A 14446-nucleotide genomic window follows, 5' to 3' on the forward strand; every position below is an offset into this window, starting at 1 on the left:
TTCAATGCTTTTTATCATATTGGTTTATACTTGTCTTGATTATTACAGTTTGATAAAGATCTTTGATTAAAACCAGCATTACAATCATGCATTTGCCACCCGCTGTTTGTATTGTGTTTTTTTTTTCCCTTTTATTCACAAGACGGAATGTATTGAGAGTTGGAAGCACATCCTTCTGTGCTCCTCATTTAAACATCACAACCTGCGATGTACTGGCTCACATCCTGGCCCTCGCATTTATCTTGCCAACCGTACCTGAGAAAAAGTATAAAAACAATTCAGTCACTTGTATTTGATTCAAGTTCCCCCTGAAAACTCATTAAAATCTTATTATTTAGTCTTACCATGCTGAGATGCCCTGCTGGTCAACAATGATTTTGGCACACGCAATGTCAGCTGTAATATTATTAGTCAGCAGCTCTGTTTAAGAAAAACAAGTGTCTTTTACAGTCTGGTTGAAACTAAATATGGAATTTCAACATCCCACACACACAAAGGTTTAAATTTATAGAAATATTTTATTTGATGTATCACTGTTCAATGAGACCAATGACTTTAACTTGAAGCAATATTCAGTGTTTTTGTCACATTCAGAGTAGCCTCTGTGTATTTACGTCTACATGCCTTAATCCTAGTAGGGCTGAAAAAGCAATACTGATATTTATCCATATGTTGTTTAGTTAAGTTTTGGTATTTTTCAACATCAAGAATTTTTAGATTTACTTAAGTGATTAAATGGTTTTTAAGAGAAATATGTTTCTCTTAAAAGTGAAGGGATGGCATATCTGAATAGTAAACCACTTAATTATGTATTGTTAATCTTCACTGCAAAATGCCATAACAATCATAGCACCAAAAATTCTCAATAATCTTTAAAGTATACACGTATTAGCTGTCAAAACATAATTAGATTATATATATATATATATATATATATATAAATACACATATACTGTACATTAATATATAACAGTTATCAGAATGGGTTAAGGCTGAGGTTGTTTTTCTTACCACTACAGGAGATTCCACAGCCATTGTAGCTGGGGAACTGGCCATTGGAACACCACCAACGATCGTTGATCTGGAAAATGCCGTAGTCCGTTGAGCCATCAGAGTCATAGTCGATGGCCTGGGTGTTATAGCTAGACTCTGAATATGCCAAGCAAACCCCTGCAGATACAATGAGCCGGTTTTGAAATATAACAAATGTACAAATATGCTACACACTGGATTTACATGATTCAAATGTATGCATAATTTTTACATGGACAATATGTTTTACAGCAATACACTTTTATATAAACACACTATACAAAAATGATGTACACGTCTGAAAGAAATTCAGTGCATCACTTTTTTCACTGCAGGAAACACATACTGTAAACTGTAAATAAACTGTGACACGTTTAAAAAGCATTACAGAAAAGTGTTTAAAACACAGAGTGTAATTTAAATGACTCTAGATGCACTCACAGTTAGCCAGGCTGACACCTGCGTAGCCGTCCATTCCAGCAGATTGCAGTACGCTTGCTAGCTCACAGTTGGTATAATACATGCCCTTGGCAACCCCCACCAGTAGAAGAAGCACCAAAATCTTCATTGTGTTGCAGGATCAGAGGGGACCTCTCGAAATGTTGCTGAATGCTGTGTGTTCTATGTTCTGTCTTCCACTCTGCAGGAAATATATATACCTATTGAAAAACTGCTGCAAGTGCTGGAATTTAGTGTGAACGTGCCGTAACCTTTTCCAATGTTCTTCCTGATTTGATTGTAGTATTTTATCATACTCAACTGCCTTCACTGCCTGCTTATTTATCTGCCCTTGTGGGAGAAGCAAATAGTTTAATCTTAATGAAAATTCTAAAAGAAAATATGTTTGCTCTTTAATCTACAACTCAAAAACTACACCTCTACGGTTAGCATTTTGAGATATGAAATTTGTTAGCAAACTGCAGGTGTACATGTGGTCATGGAGCAAATGTAGTGATGACCAGATAACAAGAGTCTCTGCCTTTTTTCCATTTTCACATGACTCTAACTTATTACTCATCACTCAGACTCAGTGTCATTACACGTATACTATTAAAACACTGAGAAACTTGCTTTTTATGTATTTTGGGCATTTGATTGAATATATTCATTTGTATAATGCTAAGATGTTGCCTGCTTTTGTTTTGGTCTGAAAAGCTACTGCTTGTCCAGAATGCAAGATAGAACATATGATACCAATTTTGCCATCATTACATTGGCTTTCATTCTTTTTGGCTAGATCTCAAAGTATTGCTATTGTTTCCTAAAGCATTTAATGGAATCATACTCCAATTTCCATCATCTCCTTGTTGCTTTATATTAGTCATTATTTATCTGAAATAATCTATTTCAGATGAAGCTGTATAATATTTATATACATTTAGAACTGCAGCTGCTCAACTGTAAAATCATATGCATTAACAAACAAAAATAAAAGCGCTTAAGGTAAATAAAGCCCTGCTTTAAATCTTCCTCAACATGTTGCAGATGTGCTATGTCGATTGACCAAATACATAAATAATGACTGTGACCATGGCCAACACCACCCCCCAAAAATACCCACCCAATACTCTTCTATCTCTACAGAAGCTTCTGTTACTGACAAATTGTCAGACTTATGAACACAGAAAGATCTGCCTGAGGGTGGACACGTCAACAGGGAGATCTTAGTGAGCTACAGGAATTTGTCATCCCAAGTACACCAGCTTCAACAAGATCTGGGGCCACACCAATCTCACTTTTTATCTGTAAGACAATGCACAAATATTTGACTCCCATGGAGTAAGGAAAGTTGCTCCTAGGGAACGTTCAAGTGGAAGTTCTTCGTTCAAAATTAAATATTTTACGAACGTATTTAAATGAACAGTTACAGACTATGTGATCCTATTCATTGTCATGATCCATAGCTTACATAGTTACAACTATCTTCAGCTGCATCAGGAGAGAGATTGCAGATGTAGCCAAATTCCTTTCACCTCTGAATTTCAATGTTCAAGATTGCTGTTCTGGGGGTGTCCTTAGGGAGACATTGCCTGTCTTGTTACTCTGTTATGACAGAACATCCATTTGGCAGATCTTAGTCACGTCACTGAAGAGAACAGAGGTGTCAACAGGCATTTATGGGGTGGTTGACTGATGCTGGAGGAACTTTGGCAGACCTTGCTGGTCCAGCAGGGGGTCTCACCAGGTACAACAGTTCTGTAGGCATGATTAGACTGGGTTGATAAGCAGTAGAGCATTGGCTTGACCAAAGAGGTAAAGTGGCAAACCCCCCAAGATGCCTGTATTTTTCTATAGTACCTTTGTTGGATGTGCATGCTTTGAAGCCTAGCGATACTGCTATGAAAGTGGTACAGATAGGGAAGCTTGGTGTATTGGGGAAAGACACCAAGCTATAGATAAGGATGCAGATACCTTTAATGCATCAGACATCCTGTCAGCTTAAAGTCCTAAATCTTCAGGTGAGCCAATCCCAAGCCCATGTCACAGGTTGGCCCTCTTCCTTGTAAGTAGTTGGTGTCTTTGCTTAGCCTTTCTTTTTGACGTTTCTGATGCCATCATCCACACTAGAGTGCTGTTACACCTTCATTCCTTAGTTGATCTAGAGTCCCCAGCCAAGGACTGGATGTTCAGTGAAAACCTTTGAAAACATTTGATCTCACCATTCTTGATTGTTAATCCATCCAATAAATCTGTTATACAAATAATAATTCTGTTAGATAAATACCCTTGTATAAAAGAATACTTGTGTGGTTCTGGTAGAGATTCCCGGTCAACTAAGGGAAAGGGACTGTATGAGTCAGCTATGAGTAAAACCTCCTTACTCCTGAACATATTTTGTCCGGAACATTCTTAAGTCTAACAAAGTGATATTGATAATCTCCAGTGAAGTCTTGAAGTTATTGGTCCATGGTAGGTCAGATCTTGACTGGGATGGAAAGGCGCCTGCAGGGTACTCCTTGTTGCAGGATGCTGACAGAGCTAGCTGTGTGCTTCAGTGCCATGGAGATGAACAAGTGTATTTTGTGTAGATTAGTTTGGTAAGTGGTAAGTATAACAAAAAGGGAAGAAAAGGGAGGTAGAAAAGGGAGGGGATGCAATGCCTCTGCACCTTGACACATGACTGGAGAGGAGGTTTAAGCCATGTCGGATTATCTGGACTATCATCTAAGGACATGAAAGTCTTACTAGTAGGACGGGCTTTCGCACTCATTACGTAGGCTCTATTCCCAATGTTTAAAACTTCTGCGTCAACAATCTGCGTCAATAACACGTCACTAGTGTTTGATCTAATGACTGAGAAAAGAAATATTTTGCACTGGGAAGTTTTGCATGTGTCGCTTAAATGACTTATTCTCTTTTCTAAACTTCTTGTTGCTAAGACAACTACTGGAGGACTCAAAGCAAGAGTCTCTATCTGTTCAGCGCCAGAGTGGAGCAATATGGCAAGAATGAGATGAATATTACTCTCTATCTTCGGAATGGCTGTGGATGGTCAATAGTCCATGTGGTCTGAGAAGACTTACTGTATAATCTTCAAGATGATGCGGCGGATTTTCCACATCATGTTTTTTATTTTTATCAACTGCAATCACTACAGAAGGTTTGGTAAGAACTAAGTTGATCTGAAAAAGTGCACCATGAGAAACTATTGTTCACCACAAACATTCAAGACACTCTCAAGATTGTTATAGCTGTTTTGTTCTGTATGTGTGTCCACATAACACATGCATAGTTTATTTATTATTGTAGCCCATGGCTTTTACTGAAATATATATACAGTAAATTATAGACCAAGATAACTGAATCAACATGAATAGCAAACTCCAATGAACCCGATATTATCACTATTACATGATTACACCAGAACCCCTGCATACAAGAACAATTCACAGGTGGACTAGCAAGAACTGTAGTCCAAATGCAGAACTTCAGATTCTTCCTTGGTTTTTACTGTTGTTTTTAGTGACTGTTAATGCTAGATTTGCATGAGAAATCATGTGAAAACATAAGCTAAAGAGAACTCCACCTACTTTTCACAGCTCTATTTGTAGGATGGGAAACAGATACAGGTGCTCCACCAGGTTACAGACAGTTCTGGGTTTGAAATAGCCATACTATACCGCCTGGTGAAAAAAAGACTATAAGAAAGTACCACAGCTAGTGAGAGAAAAAAAAACTGGAAAGTACTGGAAAATAATTGCTTCCAAACCAGCTGCTACAATAATTAGTCCTCTGCTAGAGATGTAATTGGTCAGATAGTTAAGGGATCATGCTAATTAGAAATTAGATGGAAAATATAGTGAGATGTGGAATTCATCTTAATTCTAGTTCCTATTTTGCCCACAAGAGGGCACTACCTCATCAAAACAAACCAAACAGTTGACCTTTAGAACAGTGACCATGTGCAGCTGTTTTCATGTTTTATTGGTAAAGCTATTCTGTGAACATTATACAAACTTTACATGCACAGTTGAACACCTGGCTCAGCAGTTAGTGCACTGTAAAGTAGCTGAATTCACTAATTAGAAGAGCTGTCTGAATATCTTTTAATATCTAATGTATGATCGTTCTTCTTTTGATCAAAGTGCAGCTGGTCATGTCTAAAGCGATTATTTGTGTATGCAGTTATGTATGCAAGTCTTCCTTTGTAAAGCTTATGCTTTAAAAGTGTGTTTTGAAATAACTCTTATTATTGCTTTTCTACAAATGATATATTTAAAGGACAGAAGTGAAAACAGGCAGTTTAATGCAGGCTAATGTGTCCAAATGCTGCATTATCTTCTGTGTTTTTAATTCAATTCACTTTCTTTAATTCACACGTTGCTACATATTTTATGCATGAAAAAAAAATCCTGTATGCAGCATTTGGAGTTTTAGTCTACACCATACAGAAGATACAGAGGAAACTGTAGTCAGCCAGTTCTCCATTATTGTAAATTATTGGTTGATGACAGAAGACACTTAGAATGGATTTGCATTTTCTAGCTATTTATTTCATGCTTTTCTCATGTTGATATACACAAATCTTGATAATGATTACTAACATTACAGCACTACAATCATGTATTTCCCCTTTGCTATTTGCAGCATGTTTTCTTCTTAAAAGATTTTATGGATGTTTACCAAATTAAAAACTGATATTGTGTTCAGCTTACCTGCTTTGAGTTAAGCAGTAATACAGCACAAGTGCTTTTAATATTTTATGGAAAAGAAAAATATGAAACTATGTGCTAGAAAAGTGGTACAGTATTCACAAGATGCAGTTAATTCAGCTTGCAGTCCATCATTCCCTGCTCATTCAGTTCATTTAAACTCCACAACCTGCGATGTACCGGCTCACATCTTGGTTCTTACATTTATTACGCCACCCCACCCTAAGAAAAAGATAAAAAATAGTTCAGTTTTTTTATTTGACCAAGTTCCTCTTGTCAGTTCATTTAAGGGCCCATGTCAAGTTTAGTGTGTGTGTTTTAAAAAGAGCAATTGCCATCTGCGCTAGACACCAGACCTATAGGACTTCTAGGTTTTTATGACATCACAGAAATAATCAATTCAAAACAGGTTGTTTTTGCAGTTTAATTTCCACTAGTGGACTTTATGGACTGAAGAGTTAAAGGTATGTTTTGGAATTTTAACAGTGGTTGCCTTGCACATTAAACTCTTCTATTTAAACATAAATAATGGATCATTTGTATTTTAGAATGTAGGCCCTTCAAAACCTGATTATCTACTGATTATCTTACCATGCTGAGATGCCCTGCTGACTCACTATGGTCTTGGCACACTGGATGGCTGCAGAGATGTTATCAGTCAGTAGCTCTGTTGGAGGAAACAAGGGTTAAGTTAGTTACATGAGTCTGGTCCATTTTACTCAAAAAATGGAATTTTCAATGCAATTCTTATTATGGAAATCTATCAGTTAATGTATCAGTGTCCGTTGCATGTCATTACATGTATCATTACATAATGCTTCATAATGCTACTGTTCACAGTGTTTTCACAATGTTCTTACTGCAGGAGATTCGACAGCCGTTGTGGCTGGGGAACTGGCCATCAGAGCACCACCAGCGATTGTTGATCTGGAAAATGCCATAGTCCGTTGAGCCGTCAGTGTTTTTGTTGGTGATCTGAGTGTTGTAGCGGGACTCCGCGTAAGCCGTGCAAACCCCTACAGATGAAAGAGTACAATGTGCATTCTTTTAAATATAATATACAGTTGACCTTATACAAGCACAACAGTGCAAATATGAAGACAAGTTTAGTCCAAACATCTATGGGTGCAACTCACAAATCTTGTGATTTGAGGTGTTTCCTAATCTAACATGCAGGACAGGTGATTATTAACTTTTTATAAGGAACTGTCCAGCTCCAGCTGAAGGCTGTCTTTGTACTTCAACATCTTTGTAGAAGGTACAAAAGTAATCGTGTTTTATTTGCTACTATGCTGCACCAACAAAGCTGAAATTAGTTTTCACTGCAAATAAATTCACTTAGTATTGAACAGATGCTCATATCCAGAGAGACTTTGCACTTTGTTGTCCACTCAGAAAATACATAACAAATTTGTACTGTATATATCTTATTACTTCAATATTCAACTAACCCTAACCCTGAACATACTGCATCAATACAACTGTGTCTTTGTTTACTTACTATTCGCAGGAAATAATGCATTTATACATGAATGAAGTCAGTTTAATGCAACAGAGTGCAGACTTTCCTGCACAATGAAAAGATGTACGATAGACTAATTCAAATGTTTAGGTTTTAGGTCTGTTCCTCTAATTGTGAACAAACTGGAGAACCCTTGATCATCAAATAAACTTCTAAACATTTAAAACACTCTTGGAGCACTCACAGTTAGCCAGACTGACACCTTTGAAGCCGGACATTCCAGCTGCTTTCAGCGTTCTTGCCAGCTCGCATCTGTCGAACACCTTGGCACTGGCCACCGCAACCAGAAAGAGGAGCAACCAAATCTTCATTGTGCTGCAGGACAAGAAAGAACGTCTGGAAGTGTTGCTGAGTGTTGTGTGTGTTCTGCCTGCCTTGCCCTTCTCAGTGATATATATACCTAACGTTTGAGGAACTGCTGCAATTACTGGAATTTTTTGTGAACGTTATGTAACCTTCCTGAAAGTGAATTCCTGATATGATTAGTGTATTTTATAATAGGCAATTGCTTCTTTGCTTCAAACAAATTTCATCTATAGCTTGAAAAATATAGCACTTCTGATTAGTATTTTGAGATAAAGAATATCTGAAACTGTTCTTGGTCACAAACTGCAGGTGTATGTGTGGTTATAGAGTAAAAGCAGTGATGATCAGATAACATGAGAGGAAGTCTCTGCTCCTTTTCTTTCACTTTTCACATTATTCTGACACCACATTGTTAAACGTACATTAGTACAACACTGAAGAAATATGTCTTGAATGTGTTGTGTATTTTGTATGTTGCACTGTTAAGCTCAGTTATTGTAACATTGTTGCCAATGAAGTTGGGACGTTGTGTAAAACAAATAAAAGCAGAATATGATGATTTGCAAATCCTTTTCTCCTGTATTCAATTGAATACACTACAAAGACAAGACATCTAATGTTCAAACGGATAAACTTTATTTTTTTGCAAATATTCACTCATTTTGAATTTCATGCATGCAACACGTTCCAAAGAAGTTGGGACAGGGGCAACAAAAGACTGGGAAAGTTGAGGAATGTTCCAAAAAACACCTGTTTGGAACATTCCACAGGGTGAACAGGTTAATTGGAAACAGGTGAGTGTCATGATTGGGTATAAAGGGAGCATCCCTGAAAGGCTCAGTTGTACACAAGCAAGGATGTGGCGAGGTTCACCACTTTGTGAACAACTGTGTGAGCAAATAGTGCAACAGTTTAAGAACAACGTTTCTCAACGTGCAATTCATTATCTACAGTGCATAATATCATCAAAAGATTCAGAGAATCTGGAGAAATATCTGCAAGTAAGTGGCAAGGCAGAAAACCAGCATTGAATCCCCGTGACCTTCGATCCCTCAGGCTGCACTGCATTAAAATTCTGTAACGGATATTCCCACATGGGCTCAGGAACACTTCAGAAAACCACTGTCAGTGAACACAGTTCGTCGCTCCATCTACAAATGCAAGTTAAAACTCTGCCATGCAAAGCAAAAGCCATATATCAACACCACCCAGAAACGCCGCCAGCTTCTCGGGGCCCGAGCTCATCTGAGATGGACTGACGGAAAGTGGAAAAGTGTCCTGTGGTCTGATGAGTCCACATTTCAAATTGTTTTTGGAAATCCTGGACGTTGTGTCCTCTAAGCCAAAGAGGAAAAGGACTGTCCGGATTGTCATCAGGGCAAAATTCAAAAGCCAGCATCTCTGATTATGGGGGTGTGTTAGTACCCATGGCATGGGTAACTTGCACATCTGTGAAGGTGCCATTAATGCTGAAAGGTACATACAGGTTTTGGAGCAACATATGCTGCCATCCAAGCAACGTCTTTTTCAGGGACGTCCCTGCTTATTTCAGCAAGACAATGCCAAGCCACATTCTGCACGTGTTACAACAGCGTGGCTTCATAGTAAAAGAGTGCGGGTACTAGACTGGCCTGCCTGCAGTCCAGACCTTCTCCCACTGAAAATGTGTGGCACATTATGAAGCGCAAAATACGACAACGGAGACCCCGGACTGTTGAGCAACTGAAGTTGTACATCAAGCAAGAATGGGAAAGAATTCCACCTACAAAGCTTCAACAATTAGTGTCCTCAGTTCCCAAATCCTTATTGAGTGTTGTTAAAAGGAAAGCTGATGTAACACAGTGGTAAACATGCCCCTGTCCCAACTTCTTTGGAACGTGTTTCAGGCATCAAAATCAAAATGAGTGAATATTTGCAAAAAACAGTTTATCTGTTTGAACATTAAATATCTTGTCTTTGTAGTATATTCAATTGAATATAGGTTGAAAACGATTTGCAAATCATCGTATTCTGTTTTTATTTATATTTTACACAACATCCATTTCTCTAGAACTTTCACACTAAACCTCTCTGTATGACTTTGTTTACATCTTCATCAATTTAATTATGCAGAAACTGGGAAAATTCCCCAGTAGAATTCCCTTTTAAATACTTTAGTCACTGTGCTTGTGTATAACAAAATGTACGTAATATAATATCATGGCATCAGAGCACGCTATTGTTCCCGTGAGGCTTTGTGCATGTTTTGTCAGATTGTGTTCAATTAAAGAAAATGGTAAATAAAGGTTTTCGGTTGCATGTTCAGTCTTAATGTTTTCATCTTGAAAAAACATGTGAACTGCTGAGCAGGTTGGGTAAGTACAGGGTTTTGGGAGTGTGAGTTACTGGCACTCAGATTTATTACTGATTAATAATGCCAGGCAGGATTCTTTGTTTGGGCACAGTCATTTAGGGCCCTGTCGCACACAAGAATTTCGTCTATCCATGGATCAATTACAAAGATTTTTATATCACTTTTATGCATGCTGGATGGTAAAATGGTATGTTTGCTGTTTTTTATTAGTTTCCCTGGATACCAACAGTCAAGTGGAAAAGTACAATGCTTTTTGTCCACAACAGTCCTTACCGCATCATCCTGAAACTAGAATGCGGAAGTAACATGTATGCAATCCTTCTTCTTCTTTCGGCTGCTCCCTTCAGGGGTCACCACAGCGGATCATCTGCCTCCAAAGTAACATGTATGCAATAATTTATGATAATGCATCATAAATCATAAATCATAAATGCATCTTCTTTTTCAGTAGAGAAAATGGGATGCAGTGCTGTATAGGGTACTCCTAGAGGTAAGAAGACATAACCAAAGACTCAATTAGGTGTTGCTTAAATGAAGAAGTGCTCCTCCAGTGGAGAAAATGTGATGAGGTGCCATATAGGTGCCCTTCAAAGTTAAAAAACAGGATGACCTGCCCTTGCAAAGGAGAGGAAAAAAATCTCAGTAAATAAAATGAAATACACTGCCCTATATTCTCCCCTATAACGTGCCCTCAATGGCAGGATTTCCCAGAGTGGGTTTTGACGTCTATGTATGTTGTGCATTTGTTTGAGTGCATCAATTTGTATAATGCTAAGAAAATGTCACCTGCTTTTGTTTTGCCATGTTGCATGAATGCTGCAGAGGGGAGGATCAACAGAGGCATGCAAGACACAACACAAGATACCAATTTGGCATCATTACATTGGCTTCCTTTCTTTTTAAGGCTAGATATTAAAAGTATTGCTGTTGTTATATTAAGCATTTAGAATTAGAAAACATTATCTTCTAATGTCTCTATAATAGATATTTTCTAAGACACAGTATTGCAGGATTTTATTATTACTCAGATATGCACACTAGAGAGGCATGAAAAAAAGTGACACATTCAGAAACCAACCAACTCCCATACCCTACAACTCACACTGAGGCACGGAAAATTTGAATGATTTTAACATGAAAACTCAGCTCAGCTGCTTCATGTTAGAATTTTTTTCTGCTTTCCATGTATTTCAACTAATTAACAATCTATTGCTTAACAAACATAGATCAGTTCTGTCTGTAGAAAATTTGCCAGACATTAAGACCCTTCATAAACAGTTATGATAAAGGAGGTCATTCTAAAAACTGACTGCCCATAATTCATGTGCTCTCTGTTTAAAGGCCTACACAGACTCAAATGTCTCCCCCCCAATTCCACATTTCAGTATAGTGCTCCTCTATGTTTATGGAAGCACTTGTTACTGCAAAAATATGAGACTTGTGCAAACACAACACAGTTGCAAAGTGGACATCTTCTGTTGCATATGTCTTGCTTAGATACTGCACATAAACTCAGGAATTTAAAGTTTGTATTAATTGTAGATGATTGCAGTCATAAACTGCCATAATAGTCCAAGAGCTCAGTCCTGAGGACCATTTGAGAATCATAACTCACTGCTCAAGACCTCATCTACTTTGGTACCTGGCTATGGGTTGAAGGAGGAATGTAACACCATTAGTGTAATTCAAAGCAACCAATCAGAAGTTGCTTCAATTTGTTGTATTATTTTGTGGTTTTAGAGGCAGAATCCAGACTTTGCAGAGGTTGCCAACATAGAAATCGCTAAGAAGTGGTCAACACTGACATTCACCTGGAGTGCTGTGATCATAAATATGCTTCTGGCAGGCAAAATTCAAGGGCTGCATGTTCCGAAGAGAACTCATACAAATCAAGTGGATTCACACAATTCCTTGCACTTCACAAAAAATGTAGGAAAGACTTCAAGAAAGAGGCAGATTTGATAGAACTCACTCGTTATTACTGTTAAATGTCACAGGAAGTTCCAAATGTGAAAAGTTTCTCCAAGAAAAGAAAAACAGAAAAGTTGCTCCAAGGGAAGGTTCTAGTATAAGTTCTTCATTCAACATCAAAACTTACCAACATTTTCAAACGAGCAGTTCACTAACGCAATCCATGTGATTTGAGATGTACAATGAGTTACAGCCATCTTTAGAGAGACATTTCTAAGTTCCCTTTAGGTGGTCCGGTACTGCCTGTTTTGTCACTTTGGTATGATAGAACATCCATTTAGCAGAGCTTAGTCACATCACTGAATAGTTCAGAGGCGGGAGTAATGATGCTAGTCAACAGGTATTGTGGGGTGATTGGCTGGTGCAGGAGGAACTTCGGCAGACCTTGCAGAGTCTAGATGAGTCTCTAGAGCTGCTGGTCAACCAGGGATCCTCACCAGGCACACCACTTTTATAGGCTTGATTAGTCTGAACTGATAAGCATTAGAGGTTTGGCTCGTCTGAAGAGGTGCTTTGAAGCCTAGTGCTACTGCTATGAAAGTGCTACAGATATGGAACATTGGTGTCTTGGGGAAAAGAAGGATGCAGATAAGGATGGCGAATTATTTTGGTGTTGATTTGAATTAATGATTCACTCTCTCAGTAAGTTCAAAGTGCTAAATCTTCCAAAATGAGGGTGGGTCTTCCAAACTTCCCCACTGTGCCTCTGAGTGTGCATTTCTTCTCATGTGTTATAGCCATGTGACTTTTGTTTTTGTTTGTTGTTGGTTTTGTTTTGTGTCTCCTCCTTGGTCCTGCCCCCTTGTTATCTGCTCTAACTGCCTATAGCTCCACCCTTTCATTAGTTCCAGGTGTTTCTTGTTTCCCCTCAGTGTATTTATACCTGTGTTTGTTCAATCGCCTTGTCTTGCATTGTGGATGTTACTCTGTTGCTTGTTTTTTTTTTCTCTTATCTTGTTGGAGGACTTTGTTTGATTATGGATGTGTCTATTCTACAAAGATCTGCTGCTCATTTTCTAGACTCATACAAAGCAACTCATACTTGCATCCTGCCTCAAACGTAAAGTTGTCCCTCTTTCTTCTAAGTGGCTGGTATCTGTGCTTGGCCTTTCTCTTCACCATTTCAGATACTAACATCCAGACTGAAGCTCTGTTACACCTTCATTCCTTAGTTGACTGAGAATCCCCATCAAGAACTGGCCCTTCAAAAACATTTGATCCCACCATTCTTGATTGCTGAACCATCCAATAATTCAGTTTTAGAGACAAATACCCTTGTATAGAAAGGTATTTCTGTGGTTCTGGTATAAATCAGCTACACCATATTGACAAAAGTATTTGCTCGTCTGCCTTTACATGCATATGAAATTCAGTGAGATCCCATTCTTAATTCATAGGGTTTAATATGATGTCAGCCCACCCTTTGTAGCTATAACAGTTTCACCTCTTCTGTGAAAGCCTTCTGCAAGGTTTATGAGTGTATTTATGGTAATTTTTGACCATTCTTCCAGAAGCGCATTTGTGAGGTCAGACAATGATGTTGGTCTGCTGAAGTATTAAGAGTTCCTTTCAGTGGACCTAAGGGGCCAAGACCAACTCCTGAAAAACAACCCCACACCATAATCCCCCCTCCACCAAACTTTACACTTGGCACAATGCGGTCAGACACTGTACCGATCTCCTGCCAAACCCAGACTCATCCATCAGATTGCCAGACGGAGAAGCATGATTTGTCACTCCAGAGAACACATCTCCACTGCTCTAGAGTCCAGCAGTGGCGCTTTAAACCACTGTATTCGACGCTCTGCATTGCGCTTGGTAATGTAAGGCTTAGATGCAGCTGCTTGGCCATGGAAACCTATTCCAGTTTGGAGGTCTGTAGTGATTGACTCTGCAGAAAGTCGCTAACTTTTGCATACTATGTGTCTCAGCATCTGCTTACCCCGCTCTGTCCATTTACGTGGCCTCACACTTCGAGTTGGTATCATTCCAAATTGCTTCCACTTTGTTATAATGCTACTGACAGTTGACTGTGGAATATTTAGTAGTGAGGAAATTTCACAACTGGACTTGTTGTAGACGTGGCATCCCATCACGGTACAATGCTGG

At 38.5% G+C, this 14446-nt stretch overlaps 2 protein-coding genes across 2 annotated transcripts; both read right to left on the bottom strand.

The window, feature by feature from the left end:
* Positions 1–50: 50 nt before the first annotated feature.
* Positions 51–1700, bottom strand: LOC108427295 (lysozyme C-like). Its single transcript, XM_037547632.1, has 4 exons — positions 1474–1700; positions 1012–1170; positions 345–420; positions 51–255 (listed from the first exon to the last, which is right to left on the bottom strand). Exons 1-4 carry the CDS (start codon positions 1598–1600, stop codon positions 189–191), a joined length of 429 nt encoding a protein of 142 aa, XP_037403529.1. The 5' UTR covers positions 1601–1700; the 3' UTR covers positions 51–188.
* Positions 1701–6004: 4304 nt separating this feature from the next.
* Positions 6005–8086, bottom strand: LOC108427294 (lysozyme C-like). Its single transcript, XM_017697345.2, has 4 exons — positions 7892–8086; positions 7046–7201; positions 6777–6852; positions 6005–6407 (listed from the first exon to the last, which is right to left on the bottom strand). Exons 1-4 carry the CDS (start codon positions 8016–8018, stop codon positions 6341–6343), a joined length of 426 nt encoding a protein of 141 aa, XP_017552834.1. The 5' UTR covers positions 8019–8086; the 3' UTR covers positions 6005–6340.
* Between the last annotated feature and the right edge of the window lie 6360 nt (positions 8087–14446).

This window comes from Pygocentrus nattereri, chromosome 18 (genome assembly GCF_015220715.1).
Source record: "Pygocentrus nattereri isolate fPygNat1 chromosome 18, fPygNat1.pri, whole genome shotgun sequence".
Lineage (NCBI taxonomy): Eukaryota > Metazoa > Chordata > Actinopteri > Characiformes > Serrasalmidae > Pygocentrus > Pygocentrus nattereri.